This window comes from Parasteatoda tepidariorum, chromosome 9 (assembly GCF_043381705.1).
Source record: "Parasteatoda tepidariorum isolate YZ-2023 chromosome 9, CAS_Ptep_4.0, whole genome shotgun sequence".
Taxonomy (NCBI): Eukaryota; Metazoa; Arthropoda; class Arachnida; order Araneae; family Theridiidae; genus Parasteatoda; species Parasteatoda tepidariorum.
This window is the reverse complement of record NC_092212.1, coordinates 10,616,595-10,634,266: the sequence shown is the minus strand read 5'-3', so window position 1 is coordinate 10,634,266 and position 17,672 is coordinate 10,616,595. Positions and strand designations below refer to the sequence as shown.

The 17,672-nt window shown below is 28.2% G+C and overlaps 2 protein-coding genes across 2 annotated transcripts; both read right to left on the bottom strand.

The window, feature by feature from the left end:
- Window positions 1-752: 752 nt before the first annotated feature.
- LOC122271947 (uncharacterized) lies at window positions 753-1,307 on the bottom strand. Its single transcript, XM_071185735.1, has one exon. It carries the CDS (start codon window positions 1,305-1,307, stop codon window positions 753-755), a length of 555 nt encoding a protein of 184 aa, XP_071041836.1.
- A 15,825-nt stretch (window positions 1,308-17,132) lies between these two features.
- On the bottom strand, window positions 17,133-17,492 carry LOC139426513 (tigger transposable element-derived protein 4-like). Its single transcript, XM_071185734.1, has one exon. The coding sequence runs from the start codon at window positions 17,490-17,492 to the stop codon at window positions 17,133-17,135; it is 360 nt and encodes a 119-aa protein (XP_071041835.1).
- Window positions 17,493-17,672: the final 180 nt, after the last annotated feature.

Sequence of the window (17,672 nt, the reverse complement as noted above, 5' to 3'; positions counted from 1 at the left end):
TTAAAGAAAATGGCAACATTGTGTATTGAATTTAAGCTAGAGAAAGACAAGATCTCTATCAAAATCTAGCAAATTAAAAGTGAAATAAAATATATACAGTCTGATTAAACTTTCTGACACTATTCAACTCGAATAATTATTTCAGTTTTTCTGTGTAGTGATTCGTTTGGCTTTGATAGCGTTTTAAGTTCCTGTTGGATGAAATGTTAATAAATCGTAACCCTTTGCACCAAAATTTTTAATGAAACTGTAACAAAACACACATCAAATTATCAAATAGAAAATATTTAAGCGAAACAAAATTAATAAATGTAAAGTAAAAGTTGTGTACACAAAAACATACATACCTATTAACCATAACAGTATGTAATATTTACATCAAAATATCTTCTTTAAGCAATTTATCAAAGTTAATGCACACATTATACAGAAAGAATTAAGAATCGGTAATATTCAGTATTTTTCTGAAAAGTTCTGTGTAGTAGCACAACAAACTGCTGTAAGTGAAAACTTTTTTTAAAGTTAATAAAGAAAACATATTAAAAATAATAAACTTAAAAATACATATACAGATATTCATTATCCTCGTATCTTTTCGAAGTGAATAAAAAGAAATAAAAAAGGGACACAAATGTGTCGTAAATCCAGAATTTAAGATTCTAGTATAGTTAAGGGCTCGTTACTGGATACAAGGCTGCAATCCCCAAAATGAGGAAAACAGTCCTGTATCTCAGTAATATTGATACGGAAGATCAATATTGCTGACAAGGGAAACTAGGGAAGTGTGACTCGCCAATTTTGAAATAAACTAGCGGGATGTATGCAGGTGACGAACCTCCTAATGTTNCGGCTGCTTTTTCTAAAGTTAAATCTGAAACAGCTGCTAAAATCGTTTGTACTGATGTTGGCAAACGCTGCAAAAATAATTCTAACATAAGCTTTTCAGGGACTTTTAATGTTTCTGCACGACGTTTCATAATCCTTAATAGTTCGGAAGGCTTCCTGTTACCCAGTTCTTCACCAGACAAAAGTTGGCGAATTTCTTGTTGCGATGACTCGCCTGATCTAACAATTAATTCTGTTTTTAAATTATTGTAAGGATCTGTAGCATCAGGATTCATTAAAATATCTCGTACAATCGATGCAATCTCTGGCGGTAATTGAGAAACAATGTAATTATATTTGGTTATAGATTCTGTTATAGGTTTGGGAGATGCCAATCTAAACGTGCTTTCACACATAATAAACCAAAGAGCAGGATCTGATCTGTTATATAGTGGTATTTGTACAGCACTTACCTCAGACATGGCGAAAGAAGTCTGAATGGCGTCACCAGATTTTTTTTTTTCAAACTGAGATCAGAATCAAACTAAACAAAATTCTTGATGGGTATAATTAATATCAATTCAAATCGTCCGCATAGTCACCATTGAAGTGTTGTTTCATCGCTTTTATACAAGACATCTTATTCAGAAGGTTAGTAAGTAAGTATTTTATTTATCGTTTCTGTTCTATCTTTTTCCTGTAGCTGTTGCCATCCAACATATAATAAAATCTTTATAATCATCTCATTAATCGATTCAATTATCGATTAATAATAATACTACAATATAACATGTAAAAATGTCCATAATTTTTGAGAATTCTGTCTTCGTTATCCGACTATGAAAGATAAAATAAATTTCTTTTTCATTTATTTAACTGGATTGAGTTAAGGGAAATTAAAAGTAATCCGCCAAAAGATTGTGAGAAAAAATTGAAAATTGCTAATCGTTTGTGGTTGTCCCCCTTTGACATAGTGGAAGCTACAGAAAGGAAGCCGGATGGTGTAAAGACTAACTTAGGATCGTAATATATCATTAGACAAGTGAAGAGGACCGAAAAACTGGCATGCGCGCAGTGTTAAAGTCGACCGGATGCGTAATATGAAATCGTCATGCACTCAGTTCCCCTTGGCGACTTGGCGCAATTACGTCACTTTGATGGAAACTGGGCTTATTACAATATTTCCGAAGCTGTAACCTTGAACAAAAATTGTTTACGTTGAATAAAGGAAAAATTGTTTTACAGTTTCACTGAATTGTTCTTATCGTGAATGCGTAATTAAACTTTAACCCTTTAACGGGTCCTTTATTTCTAGTAAAGGTAAATTAAAGTATTTTTGGAATTGAAATTGTTTTAAGAACAGTAATTGATATATATAAAAAAAAAAACTCATTTAGTTTATAAAAGTGCCATCTATTTGGTGGTAAATATTTTTAACATGACCTATTAGGAACTTACTGACTTTTATTTTTCTTTATTTATAAAATAAATTCCTTAAATGCTACAAACTTCAAAAGGAATTATGCATTTTATAACTTTTATACGATTTTTAAAATGACAAATGATTACCAATTTTATTCAAACTCACTTCAAGAAAGCTGAAGTTATTGAAAAATGGAAACCTAAATTAAAAGTGGTAAAACGTGGTGGTAAGTATACTTACCGCGGCCTTCAAAGAGGTTAATTTAAAAATAATTTTGCTTTTATTATTCGTTTTGTTTAGGAGCATGTATTGTTATATTTCCTTTAAATTAATCGTACCTGCTTCTTATCTAACTAAATCGATCTTTCAGGCTATCCAATCAACGTGTTTTTGACATTTATTAAAAACTAATTTTGGTCAGAAATAATTTTTTTGGTCTAATTTTGGTCTTTTTTTCTGAAACAGTGCTCAAATTAACTTTTTCCTTGAAAGTTATTTGATTCAAAAATGCAATCTCGGACAATGTATTTACCGCAGACATAGGTTGGTGCTCAAATTAGACTGCTCCTTATTATTTTTACTAATAATTTGTTTCTCTATTTCTTGAAAGTTTGAAAACTTTAGACATTTATTTCAATTTAGGATTTTCTATACGAAATTTGAACTGCAAAATTTGTAGTACAAAAATAAGAGTTTATTTTATCACCAAATCAATGCAAATCAATTAAAAATTTATCGCTGAAATTTTATAACTTTACTCAAATCCAAATTAATTTTTTCATTATTAATGAAAGTTATATTTTAAATAAAAGAAATGAATTTATAAGAAAAATGTTATATCACTACATTCCTTATCTTTAGAAAATATATTAGAAGTAAAAAAAATACTAAATCTATAGGGAAAGCTTAATCAGAATATGACGGTCCATTATTGGGAGAGCCAAGATTAATTACATTAAAACCCGTTGATGATTTTCGTATGATTTTCCATACGAAATTTGAACTGCAAAATTTTTAGTGCAAAAATAAAAGTTTCTTTTATCACTTATTACTTTTTCGTTCCAAATCAATTAAAATTTTATGGCTGAAATTTTATTCATCTTAACTCAAATTCAAATAAAAATTTTCATTATTAATTATAGTTATATTTTGCATAAAACAAATGACTTTATTAAAAAATGTTATATCCCAACATACTTTAACTTTACAAAATATATTAGTAGTAAAAAAATACTAGACCTTTAAGGAAAACTTTATCGTAGTATGACGGTTCATTTTTGGGATATATCCGAGATTAAATACATTAAAACCCGTTCAATTGTCAGATGAAAGTGGGAGAAGGCAGAACTTGATTACTAGAAGCATTTTTAAGCACCCAAAAGTATTCAGATTAGTTTTGAAAAGACCATATTGTTAAAATTCGGTTTATCAAAAACTAATCGACCAATTCTTCTCGAATTTGGTATTCGGCAATTTAAAATTGCAATTTTTAAAATGATGTAAAATTTTTTTGTAGCTTCCCTTACAATTTTTTTATTATTCATAAATAATATAAAAAAAAATAAAAAATATTTACCAAAAATTTTTTTATTGTATACAAAAATAAATTAATTTTGCTATTCGAGATATGACAAATTCATATTCAATTCGAAAAATTCAGAGCATTTTAAATTAAATAATATATTTTGTTACAACGTTTTTTTTAATGAAATTTAAGCTTATTTATAATTATTGATTTCCTCAAAATGTACTTTAAAATTGTTTTTTTAAAAATTATTTATCATTTTAATTACTTATTTGTAATCAAGTACTTTTTACTCACTAATTTTCCAAATAAAAACTTTTTACTTACTTTTCCTTAAACTACTTGTATTTATACTTTTTAAAAGTAACGTTTCCATGTAGGAAAATAATTACATAATTAACGTCATGCAGGTTCTCTTTGCCGCACGAACAATTTTATATTAATATTTAAGAGGAAAAGTACCGGTTTCTTTTAATTCGGGAGAAGGTTTAATCGATGAGATGTAAGTATTGTAATTAAAGCCATCTCCATTCCTCCTTACCATATATGGCAAAGTTACTTTTAAAAAGTAACGAGTAAAAGTACAAGTATTTTTAAAAAAAGTAACGAGTAAAAATTTCTTATTTTAAAAAGTAATGAGTAAAAAGTACAAGTACTGAACAAAAAAAGTAACGATTTAAAAGTACATTTCTTGGAAACCGAAAATTCAAAGTAACCTAAAATTTTATTGAATAATATTCTTATGTTTTTTAATGTTTTCGCAAAAATTGTTGCTANTCCGTCAAAAAAAGGGGCAACATGTTTAAAAAAGCCCTGCATATGACAATTTCATGAAATAAAATTTATATAATGCAAAACAAATCCCATATTTGTTTTTCTCTTTAATATATTTTTTTTTATTTAATACATTTTATTCATGATTCAGCTTTAGTTTTTCTGGTTCATAATATTTTCTTAGTTTGGAAACATGAACAATTTCTGTTTTTTTCTTTAGTAGGACTTTTTTTTTTTATCTGTTTCATAATTTACATCAGACATCTTTTGAATGATGCTATGAGGACCACTAAAAGTTGAAGAGAGTTTTCAAGTGTTAGGATATTTAGGCTTTTCGTTCATGGCTGCATCACCTGGTGAAAAAATTTTATATCTACAAATCCGAAATAGTAATAAAATTTATTTTTTTCGTGGTAACGTTTTGTGTTTTCGATTGCTATTTTCCTAGCTTCTTCGATTGGAGGATAAATATCCTCTTTTAAGAGACTTTCAAATGGAACTATGCCATTTAATAAATATGACGGAGGAAATTTTGTAACAGAGTGAGGAGTTTAATAATTTTGGTCACGGTATTTTTGAATAATTTTCATTAATTTTACACTTTAAACCTGTGATTATTGTTTGTCTTAATCTCTCTTCTTTGTAATTAGTTTTAGACCTATGAGCTGTAGTTAAACGTTACGATGCTTAAGAAATTTTTTAAAATGAGAAGATGTAAAAGCTACATTTCTATCACTTAAAATTTTGTTAGGTATTTTATTTTGAAAATTTTATGAAGAAAAGTTGTATAAGTTTCTGTTGTAATTGATTTTGAAGAGAAAGTCCACATATACCGAATCAGATGGTCAATAATTAGGGTCAAATACTTTTAAGATAAATTGTAATGTTTTAAACCATCAGCCCTAGTAATTTCAAGTAAGTCAAACGGTTTATCAACCGGAGACATTGCTTGTAAAAGCCCAAATCTTTTTTGTCGGGGCTTTTTATTCCTTTGACATGCGTGACAATGCTAAATAAATTTAGTTACATCAGATATTATATTTTGTCAATAATAAACAGGGGTAAATAAATTAATTGTCTTTTTTTGGATACCAGGATGTCCAAATTTGTCATGAGCAATTTTAAGTAATTTCAATCGTACCGAAAATGGTACCACAATTTAGTAAATCCTTTTTTACGAAGACATAATATATTATTAATTTCGATAAATTTTCCCGTTAAATTGTCTTTTTTTTTTAGCCTCAATAATTTCCGTTAATTGCAAAAGATATGATACCTGACTTCCAACATTGTTTACATTTAATATTGGATCTGGCGTTTCCCTTGAAAGCGTATCAGCTTCAATGCTTGTACTACCTTCTGTATATTTTGCTGTATAATCATACATGCTAAGGTGTGTAAAGACCAACTAAATAATCGCCCTTTAAAATTTTTAATATTTTTTAGCCAAAAGAGTATTGTCCGTATGTATCGTAAATGTTTTTCCAAAAAGGTAATGATGAAATTTACTTAACCCTTTACTTACGGTGTACCATGTTGTACCATCACATGTGGTCCACATGTTGTTCCAGTCACAATCAAAAGGTTAATATGTCCACAATAGCAAGACATTCCAGCTCAGTGATAAAAAAATTCTTTTCATAGTCTTACAATGAGCGGGAGTGAAACGCTACGGGATACAGAACACCAGATTCGTCACATTGTTTAAGTACAGAACCATTTGTACTGGCATCAACGAAAATATGACAATCATGAGAAGGACTAAATATTTCTAATATTGGTTTACTAGTCAAAGCTGATTTAAGAGATTCAAAAGATTTTTGACATTCATCTGTCCACATCCATTTAGTATCCGTTTTAACAAATTACGCAGTGGAGCTCGAATGGTTGCAGATTTATCCATAAATTATCCACACACTTTTAGTTGTTTTTCATTTGACATTTTTTTATATTTTTCAAGAAATAACTTAGAGGAATATTTTCTCATTTTAGAAGTGTTTAGTTCATTGTTTTGCAATAAGGTTTGAAGCTTGTAGTGGTTTGAGGAACCGCCAGTAAATTACGAAAGAAATCAAGTCTTTTCGAACACTCTATGCCAGAAACTCAGGCAATAAGCTTTTAATTTGTATCGATTACTTTGTTATTTACACTAACTGCACAAAATTTCGTAAATTTAGCTTAAATATTTATGGATATATAAAGCATTTTTTATGCAAGACCAATTTTAGTCTTATTTTTTGCCATATTTTTATAAATATTCAGTAAAATTTAACGAAATTTTTGGAGCAATTTAATACTAATTATAAATTAATTGCTTTAATTTTCGAAAACAAGGTAATAAAAATTATGCGAGATATGAGCATTTAAAATAGTTCTTTTGAAATGCGCATGCACCGAAAAACCTTTTCTAGTAAATTGTATCTGGCAACTAATAAAATAATCTAATTTAAATATCTTACAATAGTAAAAATTTCAAGTAATTTTCTATGTTGTTTCGTAAAAAAGAAGAAAAAAAACCATTCTAAGTGATAAGGGATTTTCTACATGTTTAATTTTGTTCTTGTTACCCAGTCATTAACTTGTAACCAGTGTAACTTGAAATATCACATAATAAATTTTGTGGAAAAACACTCATTATTTTGTAAATTTTTTTTTAAAAAAAGTACGAAAACTACGGAAAATATTGCTTGAATCTTTTTACGACTTTTAGATATTTAAAGTAGATTTTTTTTCATTAGTTCCCAAATACGATTCACTACAAAATTATGAAAACAATGTTTCAATTTTTTTAGCTCATGCGCAGTGCAGAAGAACTAATATGGAAATTCATATCCCACGCATTTTTTTAAATTTTAAAACAACTAATTTCTATTAACTTTAAATTGCTCTAAAAATGTAATTTTAATTTGCAAAATTATGAAGGAAGTATGAGAAATATGTTTAAAGTAAATTCAGCCACTAAAAGATATATCTAAAAACAGTGTTTTTATTGCTGATTAAATAAGTCATTTTATTTGCACAAAAAAGAGATAAAATAACATTGTTTGTAAGGCTTAGAAACTCGTTATACATTTTTTAAATGTCTTTTTTAAACTTTTTTTTTGTTACGATTTTAATTGGTAACTTTACATTTTTTTTAAAGTTGCTCCAACAAACAAACTTTTAGGAGATAAAATAATAGAAATGTCTTAAATTTCTAACGTTTTTGATGTGTAGTTTCATGCAACCGTAATCTACTCTAAGATTCAACACTTTTGGTAAAAGCAATCTCACGTTTAAACAAGTGTCATATATTTTTTTAAAATATAGAGATTGGGCAGCAAAATTAATAAATGCTCGTAACATGCAACATTTCACAAATGCAATATTAATATTAAAGCTCATGAAATCTTTAACATATTATTTTGAAATTAATGTATAAGTTTAATTTATTATGTGTTATTAGTAAACATTGATCTTACAAGATTAGACATTTTAAAACGTTTTTGACCATTTATCGTTCAGCATTCCTACATTCCTAGTATGATTTTACTTCGAACCTTACCTCGTACTTGGTAAATTTAATTTTAATGATATATGATTTAATTAACAATTTGTTAAACCTGCAGTAAATATCACCTGTATTACTGTACGATGTTAAAAAGACACTTCCTTATAGCGCATTTTACTTCTTATAAGAAGTATTAAAATATATAATAAATTAGACGGTACTTATTGACCTATTGAGCAAAAGTAAATTTTTCTAGATTATTTTATTTTGCATAGTTATTTTATTTTTGTGAAAGCTATATTGTTTTGTCTTTAAAAATAAAAATAGTTAAATATATTTTATGTTTGGATAACTGAACTGTACCAAGTAGTTCTATGATATTTTTAGCATTCAAAAAGTCTTAAAAAAATTATTTCTTGATTTTTCCCACGCTCTCCTGTGTAGTGATTTCTTAAAGTTTTATAGTTTTTGTTGTGTTTTCACCTGCTTAAACATTAATTTATAATGTGTATTTTTTTCTTCTACAACTGTTTACACTTTGTACTTGGGTTTGTACACTTCTTTTACTACATTGTCAACAAATTTTCAAAAAATACAAATAAAAATTTTCAAAAAATACAAATAAAAATTAGCAATTATGGAGCATTCTGAATTTTCTATCAAATTATTCAAACAAAAATACATACTCTTGCATTTCGCATATGTTTATTAATGAAATGAAAAAAAAAACACTTAAGCAAATGAATTAATAAGTCTAAAGAGAAATACTAAAGCGAAAGCCATCAAGCAATCCTTATTTTTTTTACAAATTTTTCTCTCTTGAGTTGGCATTTTCTTTTCAAAAGATAACGTAACAGATAAAAACATGTTTCGAAAAGATCAAAGATAGACAGAAGACTGGTTCCAAGCCACATCCCCATATAGCCTCCTATATAACTGAACAGCTCAATACTCTAAAAANAACTTTACATTTGAGTAAAGGATAAGCTGCCGGCCACATGTACTCTATTGATACAATACAAGATTTTTAACCAAATATAATACATTGTGGTCGAAATTTGTCATCTCTTTTTGAAACTTTTAATCCTGTTATTCAAGTACAACAAATAGATAAAGATCATTACTTGGGTGAAACTCTTTCGGATATGAACAAAATATATGATAAAACATATGAAAATATCTCTGATGCTCAGTAGAAGCAAAACAAAAGTGATAATGAAAAATCAAAACTCAGATACTTAAAACTTAATGAAATAGACTATATAAAATCAAAGGATAAATATGAAAAAAGAGTTTTTGGGTCCTTTCAAGGTGATCAAAAAGCTTACTGATGTAACAAAGCAAATGTTGGATAATCACCATGAAATTTCTTTTAAAATACATGTTTATTGATTATTATTAATGAATTAAAGGAAAGAACATTAAATAATATTTCTTTAGTGCTGTAAATGAAAAACCCATCTTGATTTCTTTTAAAATTTCCTTCCTGTTGTTTTGTTTACAAATATATATATATAATAAATAAATAAATACAAGAAAACACAAAGAAAGTTAAGAAAAACAATAAGTTTCATTTATTGCGCTAAAGTTGCAAGTAAACAGAACTCATTAGATAAGTTCAAAATGAAGAATAAAACAAAGATGAAGAATTCAAAATGAAGAATTTGTTTTATTCTTCATTTTGAACTTATATATAAGGGTGTTTATTTACTTTCCTCTCAGTTTGATTACTTTGATTGATTATTGTTATTTTGATTATTTTTCTACAGCAAAATTGAAAAATACTGTTCAATTTTACACAAGCATTTCTCTTTTTGCAGATTCCTTTTTATTTCTGTTACACTTTTATTCCATTATCTTCTCATGATAACTTTCGAGACTTTTGAATGTAGACTTGCAATTGATTGTATTTCATCATATATTGATTTTAGTATTGGATTGTATCAATATTTGTACGACTAATGCTAAGTAATTTAAACTGCAAGCACACATGAAATTTAGCTCTACTGTGAGCTATAACATCTGTTACCTTTTCTCCAACTCTCTGTCACTATCGATCAAGCTTAATTTTTCAATGTTATGTAACAAAAAGCAATTTTAGTGATATTCAGTGTAAATTTGATTCAAGTGATGTAACAATTTAAGTATTAACTTTGAATATAAAATATATTCAGCTAAAACGTATCGTTTTTTAAAGATAGGAACCAAAGGGAAACATTTTGTTATCTTTTATAATTATAAAAATAATAATATAGAAAGATAATTGATAACTGATCATCCCACAAAAAGTGAAAATAAAATATTTAAAAAAAAAATTGTTTTTTCTTTCTGATTCTACGACGTGTAACATTTGATAGCTAAAAATTTTGACGTAAAACATTTGATAGCTTGTTTCTATTCGGTGGCAACAGTGTGTCAAACGATTCTGCTCAGACAGAGACAGGATGCAAAGTTGAAACTGCTTTTTTTAAGGTGGATGTTAAACCACGAAACATTATTTTGATTAGTTGATCATCTACAATCAGATCAAGTTATTAATTTCGCATAGTTTGTTTGTTCTTGAATGAAATTAAACAAATTTCTTGTATGAGAAATTTTTTTTCTCCATAAAACAGTTTTAACTTACATAGAATAGTTTTAACTTATATATAACAGCTATTCAGCACGTGAACTAAAATTTATATTTCTCTATTGCGATTAAAAAAATTATTATAATTTCTTCAAATATTTAATAATATTTAGTAATAATATTACCTAATATTATTAATAATAATGCTAATATTATTATAAATAATAATATTAGCATTTAAGGGTTAATAATTTTTGTATTTTATATATATATAATTTTTGTATTTTATTTATATAAGGGTCTGTTGACCTGTTCTAATGATCCATTGTATTTGGCGTATGGGCCTATTGGCTTGGGCCGCTGTAAAATTTCAAAATTATTATAAATAATACTACTATTAGTAATAATACTATTAATAATATACTTCACTTTTTTAATATTAATACTTTACATTTAATAATATTAAGGATTTTATACTAATGTTCTCGCAAATAATATATATTTTTTCATATTTTTAAAGAAAAGATGTGAATCAATTATTCAATGTGTTTTCAATAACTTACGATACTATGTTACTATGACAGGCATGGGGGAAAACAAAAAAATGAAAGGGATGAAAGAATCAGGGAACAAAGAGAAAAATCGTTAATTTTTAAATCGATGGAACCCTTTTTTTGGATATTGTGATAGCATGTCCGTAACAGAAAGCAAATTTTGTAAGTTCAAATTATTTTTCGAGTTTCAAAATAAATTAAAAAACAAACTGAAGTAACGTGTATATAGACGCAGTATTAGACGCCACCGAGATAAAGCAATACATTATGTAGTAGGAAGACAAGAAAATTCCTCAAAAAATATGTAGTGATATCAAATTTTAAAAAATGATATCAAATTAAAAATAAAATAATGAAAAAGGTCATACTAAATACATAAAATTCATTGAATAATTGTCCAGGGATATAGTAATTGCTATATTTAAGTTTTAATTATTTAGAAAAAATAATATGAATAAAAAGTCTAAATATGATTAACAATGAAGCAAAGGCTCATTTAGAATGTATAAATGATGGATTCCTTACGATAGTACCACATATAAAATGCAACAGATTGCAAAAATATTTTCCGAATTCATAGTTGCAACAAAGACGATAAATCCAGATTTAAGGTAAAAATTTAATGAAATATATAATAGAAACTTGATAATTTTGATAATTTTATTAAAAATATTAACCAGAAGAATAATTTTATAGTAAAAATGCTACAAAACAATGTAATTCTTCAATAATGAAGCTGGAGTGTGAGGATAATACAATTTTAAATCTTTTCATGATAAAAGCGAGCAACATTTTTCGCCATTTCAACTTAAAATTGAATTTATCATCTTTCGAAATTCCGACCATTTTAAATCTTGCTTGAGTACTTAAAATCCAACTAGAGCTCTGATCTGGATGGCTTTCCAACTTCCCCTCGTTTTTTCATCATTTTTTTTTGAATTACAAGAATAAGAAATATACCCTTAGAAAAATAAAATCTTAAAGGAGCATTCAATAAAAAACGTAGTAAAAGCATTTAATTAAAACCTCTATAAGAAAATAAAAAAAGTTTTTTAGTCAAAATAATTCAAAAACTTTTCTTACTGCTTTACAATTTCACTATTTTTCAATATAAAAGAAATCAAAAAGCTGTTTCTTGTTTTTGGTTAGCAAGAAAGTGGCTTATAGCCATAATAATTCAAGTAAAATATAAGCAGTTTAAGTAAATACAAAATATATGCAGAGCTATAATAATTCACAAAAGCAGAACTTTTTAAAACTCACTTAATGTTTTGTCAGCTCTCTTTCTCTCTCTTTCTCTCTCGCACACACACAAACACACACAGATATATATATACATATAGGAATATTTCTTGTTCTTTAAACTTATCGCAACCCAAAATACAGTGAGTATAATATTTAAAGCAAATGTGGGACGGAGCTGAAACTTTGTAAACATAACTTTTTAAATAAATTAATAAATTTAGTCAAAAATGTTGTTCAAGCATGATATTTTTTTACAACGAAAGTAAAGTTTTGTAAATGTTTCTCAAGTATTTTAAATAAGGTCAGTTTGCCTAAATGCGACTGTGGTATGATCATGGGATCACCACAATGTTTACTTTTCCTACTGGGCTGTCTCCAACAGGAGCGTCCTCTTCGTTGCCATTGCAGGATCTCGACTCCTAGCTAGTCTTTAGAGATTCTCGCAACCGCTAAGGAGGGGACGCTATCTTTTGGAGATAGACATGCCTTCCCCTTGGAACTCTAGAGCGTGTTGCTGCTTCCTTTTTTTGGGCGGCGTTTTTGATTCCCCCCCCCCCCCTGNCTGTGTGCTTCAAGTTCGTAATAATTCATATATAATTTTACTTTTTCAATTCCATAAACTCAACAAATTGCAAATAATCTATTTCGTAAATTTTAACTGCAGATGTCTCAAATATGCTGATTACATAAAATTTAATATTTTACTCCCTGAAGCACACAGGGAGGACTCGACACGTATTGGAATTTTAATTGATGAACTTGTCATGAATTCTTATTATGTTTGAACTTTGATTCCTGATGAAATAAAGAAAGGATAAGATATTGTTCATTGTTTCCTGTGAATCACTTAGCCATGCGGTCCCGTGAGATGTATTCATCGAGTATAGTATAAGTTCCTGATCAGGAGATCAACCTTAGGTAAAGTCTTTTTTTGCGCCACATCGTTAAGGAGCACCTGACGAAAAATTTGGAACCTGGCGATCATTATTCTTCTCTCTCCACTAAAGGTCCCTCGCGGCAGCGACAATGTTCAGTTGCGTTAAATACTAATTCACGAATCATCCGTAATAGCTATAGAATGAAAATTTCGAATCTCACGAGCAAATCCCGATTAATTTACACGCATTTTAAACAGTTTTAAATGGCAATTACTCGTTACACACTTATTTTTATGCTCCCCAACATGTCCTAAATGTGACGTTTTTCCAAGAAACTGAGGTCACTATCCCCGATTAGAGTTCACATGTGATACGACCTCGTCCACACTTTGTCAACACTACCTTGACCATCATTCTAATCTACCACAAGAAAAAACGGGAAAGGAGTAGTTGTAAAATAACTGTAGCATTTGATACTGATTCCCAGAGTGACCCTAATTGAGACAGTTTGAAGTCCTTAAATGTGACTAGTTTAATTAAAGACAAATTACTATTAGTATTATAGTTCTAAAATATGCATGTTTTGATCAAAAGATGATTAAAACTTAAAATGCCATCTAGTGCAGAGATCTATTTAAAATGAAAGCACAGTAGTTAATCAAGCAATAGCTGAAATTTTAATTGATTACAAATTTGATAATTTTAATTGATTAACAAAATTAAATGCAATAGTGTAACGAGAAATTTCGCTAGTTACAAAGTTTACGGGAAGTCATAATTGTTTATTTAGTCATGAAGCGCGGGGCACTATATAAGGCTTAAGCACCCTAATTTATTATTTTTTTTTACTTATTTTCTTTTAAGTCAACGATATTTTCTATGTGACAATATTGTGACGAATTTTAATTGTAGTAATAGAGAAAAGATTATAATAACACAGTAAAAAGAGTCTTTGTACTCTAAGCACTCGACTTAATTTGAAAGTGGAGGATAATTTCAGAGACGATAAGTTTTCTAGGGCAATAATTTTGAGAAAAATTCTTCGTTTGGCTGGGGGTAAGTGATTAGAAATTAAATTGTACAACTCCAGCATAGGGATTCAATTAAAATTTGATTATTCTATCCTACTTTAAAGTGGTCAGAAGATTTTGAATTACGAGAACTTTTCTTTGAGGAAAATATATTGGTAAAATCTGTTGGTAGCGGCCGGGAAATGTTTGAATCTTGCATCGACATCGGGTACAGATCTTCAGTATTTTTTGAAGTATTCTGGATAGTCGAAAAGTAATATAAATTTTGACTGCAAGATTCTCTCAAGATAAACATTCATTGATGGAGACTCTATCATATAGATATTAGTTAATCATAAACATATGAGTCTTATTTCTCAATAAGAATTTCATCACTTACTTGATAGTTTGGCTCATCTATGTGTTTTGTCAACTTGAACGAACGGAAGGAAACTCTAATATTTATCATATTACTGAAAAAAAAATGCATTAATTATATTGGGCAATTCATTTTTTTTTTAATTTATTGCAAACTCATAAAGCTTAATTTGTCATACGGACTCTATGATGTATGCTGTTCGAAAATGTTATAAGATATTTATTTAAACTTTTTGCTCTTGAGAAATGTTTTTTTTTCTAGTTAGATAAAATATTTATGCAAATGAATGTAATTAAGATTGAAAGCAATGTATACAATGATAAAATAATTAATATACTTCCAATACATTTTGAAATAAATTTAAATATGCTGTGAAATTAACTTTTTAATTTATTGAATTTTCTGAACTTTTTGTTTTACTTGAGAGAATGAAAAAACTTAACTTACTAAAAAAAAAAGAAGTAATTAACACAAAATAAAACTAAAAATAAGAATGCTAATTATTTATATTGTTGAAACATCGTATGGGTAATCTCATAAAGTAATTCAGTGAAATTAGCTCAACTGAGAGCTGTACTTGCAAAAGATTCAATAGTTTTAACTTATAGAAGATTTAAAAATGTAGATTTTTCTATCCTGTGAGCGTTTACTACAATACCACAAAAGCGCTTCGGACATTTTTCAGCATTTTAAAATTTAGTTCCGAACTCTGATAAAATTGTGCATAAAGTGTAATAGAAAATTATTTATTCAAACACTCTAAATTGTAGAATTGAAACGTTACATTATAAAAAAGTAATTTAATGGGATACATACTCAAATTGGACTGTAATTTAACAGAGGCTTCACAGCCAACACTCGAATCTTTTTCTTTTGCCAAAGCCATTTAGTCTCAATTGTTATTTCATATGATCAGAAGAGGGAGGGAGATTCCCGCTTCGCGGGCAGGTACTCTGCTACAATACATATCAAGTCAAGTAATGGGATACAAAATACATTTCGAATTCTTTGCTATATTTCTCATGGAGAGTTAAAGACTGAAATAAATATAATTTTTTTCTCTATTTTTTTAACTGGCTAATGAAAATTCCGAAATCGTTTTCGCTCTTCCTTATGAATCTGTTACGTCAGTGTTCCCCAACCTTTTTATCACCGCGGACCTGTCAACGTTTGATAATTTTACCGCGGCCCGNGGGGGGGGGGGGGAGTTGATTGCTTATATATTTTAGATTATATTGATTCATTAATTTTAATTTAATTGTATTTAAGCATGCCTTCAAAATAAAACACAGTTACACCAAAAAATAAATATAAAGGGATTTAACATTTTAACTTACTGGAACGTTAAATCAATGAGTTTTTTTATTTGCAATGAGACGGATTGGAGAACACTGTGTTACGTGATTGATCTTAATATTCTTGGCTCTTGGTAACTTACGTCTTTAGTTCTGTCTAACGTAACATAAATTTAGATATCTTACTGATTGCATAGTTACAAAACATTCAGTTACTTATTGGCAGATAAAAAATATTCTTAGATTAAATTTGAAAAATTGTGCCTAGTATTAAATAGTTCTTTAACATGCTACACTTCTAATTTGCAAAAAAATATTGTATCTTAATGTTAAAAGTGGTAGTTACTACTTTAACCACAGTGGTGAAGAAAAGCACGATACTTGGTTATTTGTCCATTACTATACCAGGGTCATAATTTTTTCACCACTTTCTGTAAATTAGTTGTCTTTATTTTTCACATTAAAAAAAACAACATATAATTAAAGGTTTATAAAATACACACAAGAGTCCGTAAAGTTATTTTTTAGATAAATTTTAAAATATCTTTAATTTACAAGGAGAAAAAAAACTTAAGTTCGTACTTATATATTGTTTTTTTTTATCAAATGCGAGTAAATAATTTGTCATGCTTCATATATTCTTTTTTCTTGTGTAAGCAATATTTATGAATAATCATGGCTCAATATTGCAACATTTAAAGCATATGAATTCCATAAGCTTTCATATAACCTTGGTACTATCTTGGAATAGTACCCTTTCTTTGATTTAACAGAATTTTTACTAATGTAATGGTCATTTGAGTCTTGTACACTTTTTTACTTATTTTAAAATTATTAACTTACTGACAACCGGTTCCAAATGGGCACTATAAGGAAGAAAAATTGAGTACATATTAGTTTAGCTCAGATGAAAAACCAGTAAAAGTTTCAAAGAAAATGTAAATTTCAGTAATATTTAAGTAATCTTCTTTTTGCATCATTATACAGTGAATTCGCGATAACTCGAATCTGATAGGACTGATGAAAAACTTCGACATATCGGAAGTTCGACTTACCGTTAGTTTCGGTTTTGGACTTTCAAAATATTGTCGCATTATTTAATTAATGATTATTAATTACAAATCTTCTAAATGCTTACAATATTTAAGATCATTTTTCTGACAAGTCATTTACGATAAGACTGTTTGAAGCACTTTATGATACACTGGTCCATCGGCAACTTTGCTGTTGTGTCACTATGCGCTGTGCATTTATCCATAAAGTGCAACACTTTTCTTTTTTTAGAGAAGAATTTCCGCTCCAATTTTCTTACATAGTCTTCAGATAAAACTGATGTCATCCAAAACTTTTTGCTAGACTTGTAATCCAAAGGATACGTTTTTACATTCTTGAAACATCGGGGATTTTGGTATTTTCCAATAACAAGCAAGGACAATTTCTCTGTCCCAGGCGCATTTCCTCCAACTAGGACAGTCAAACGTTCCTGGCGCATTTTACCCCCTGAGGAGTTTTCATCCTTAAACATAGTCTTATTTGGAAGACATTTAAAAAATAAACCCATTTCATCAATATTGAAAACATCATTTTCACTGTATCCTTGAAGTAAATTTGGTAACGTTTCATTTAACCACTGTTCACATACTTCAAGAGGGACAGCTTTAGCTTCTCCATGAAGAGTGCGAAAGACATTGTGTGTGTGTTGCAA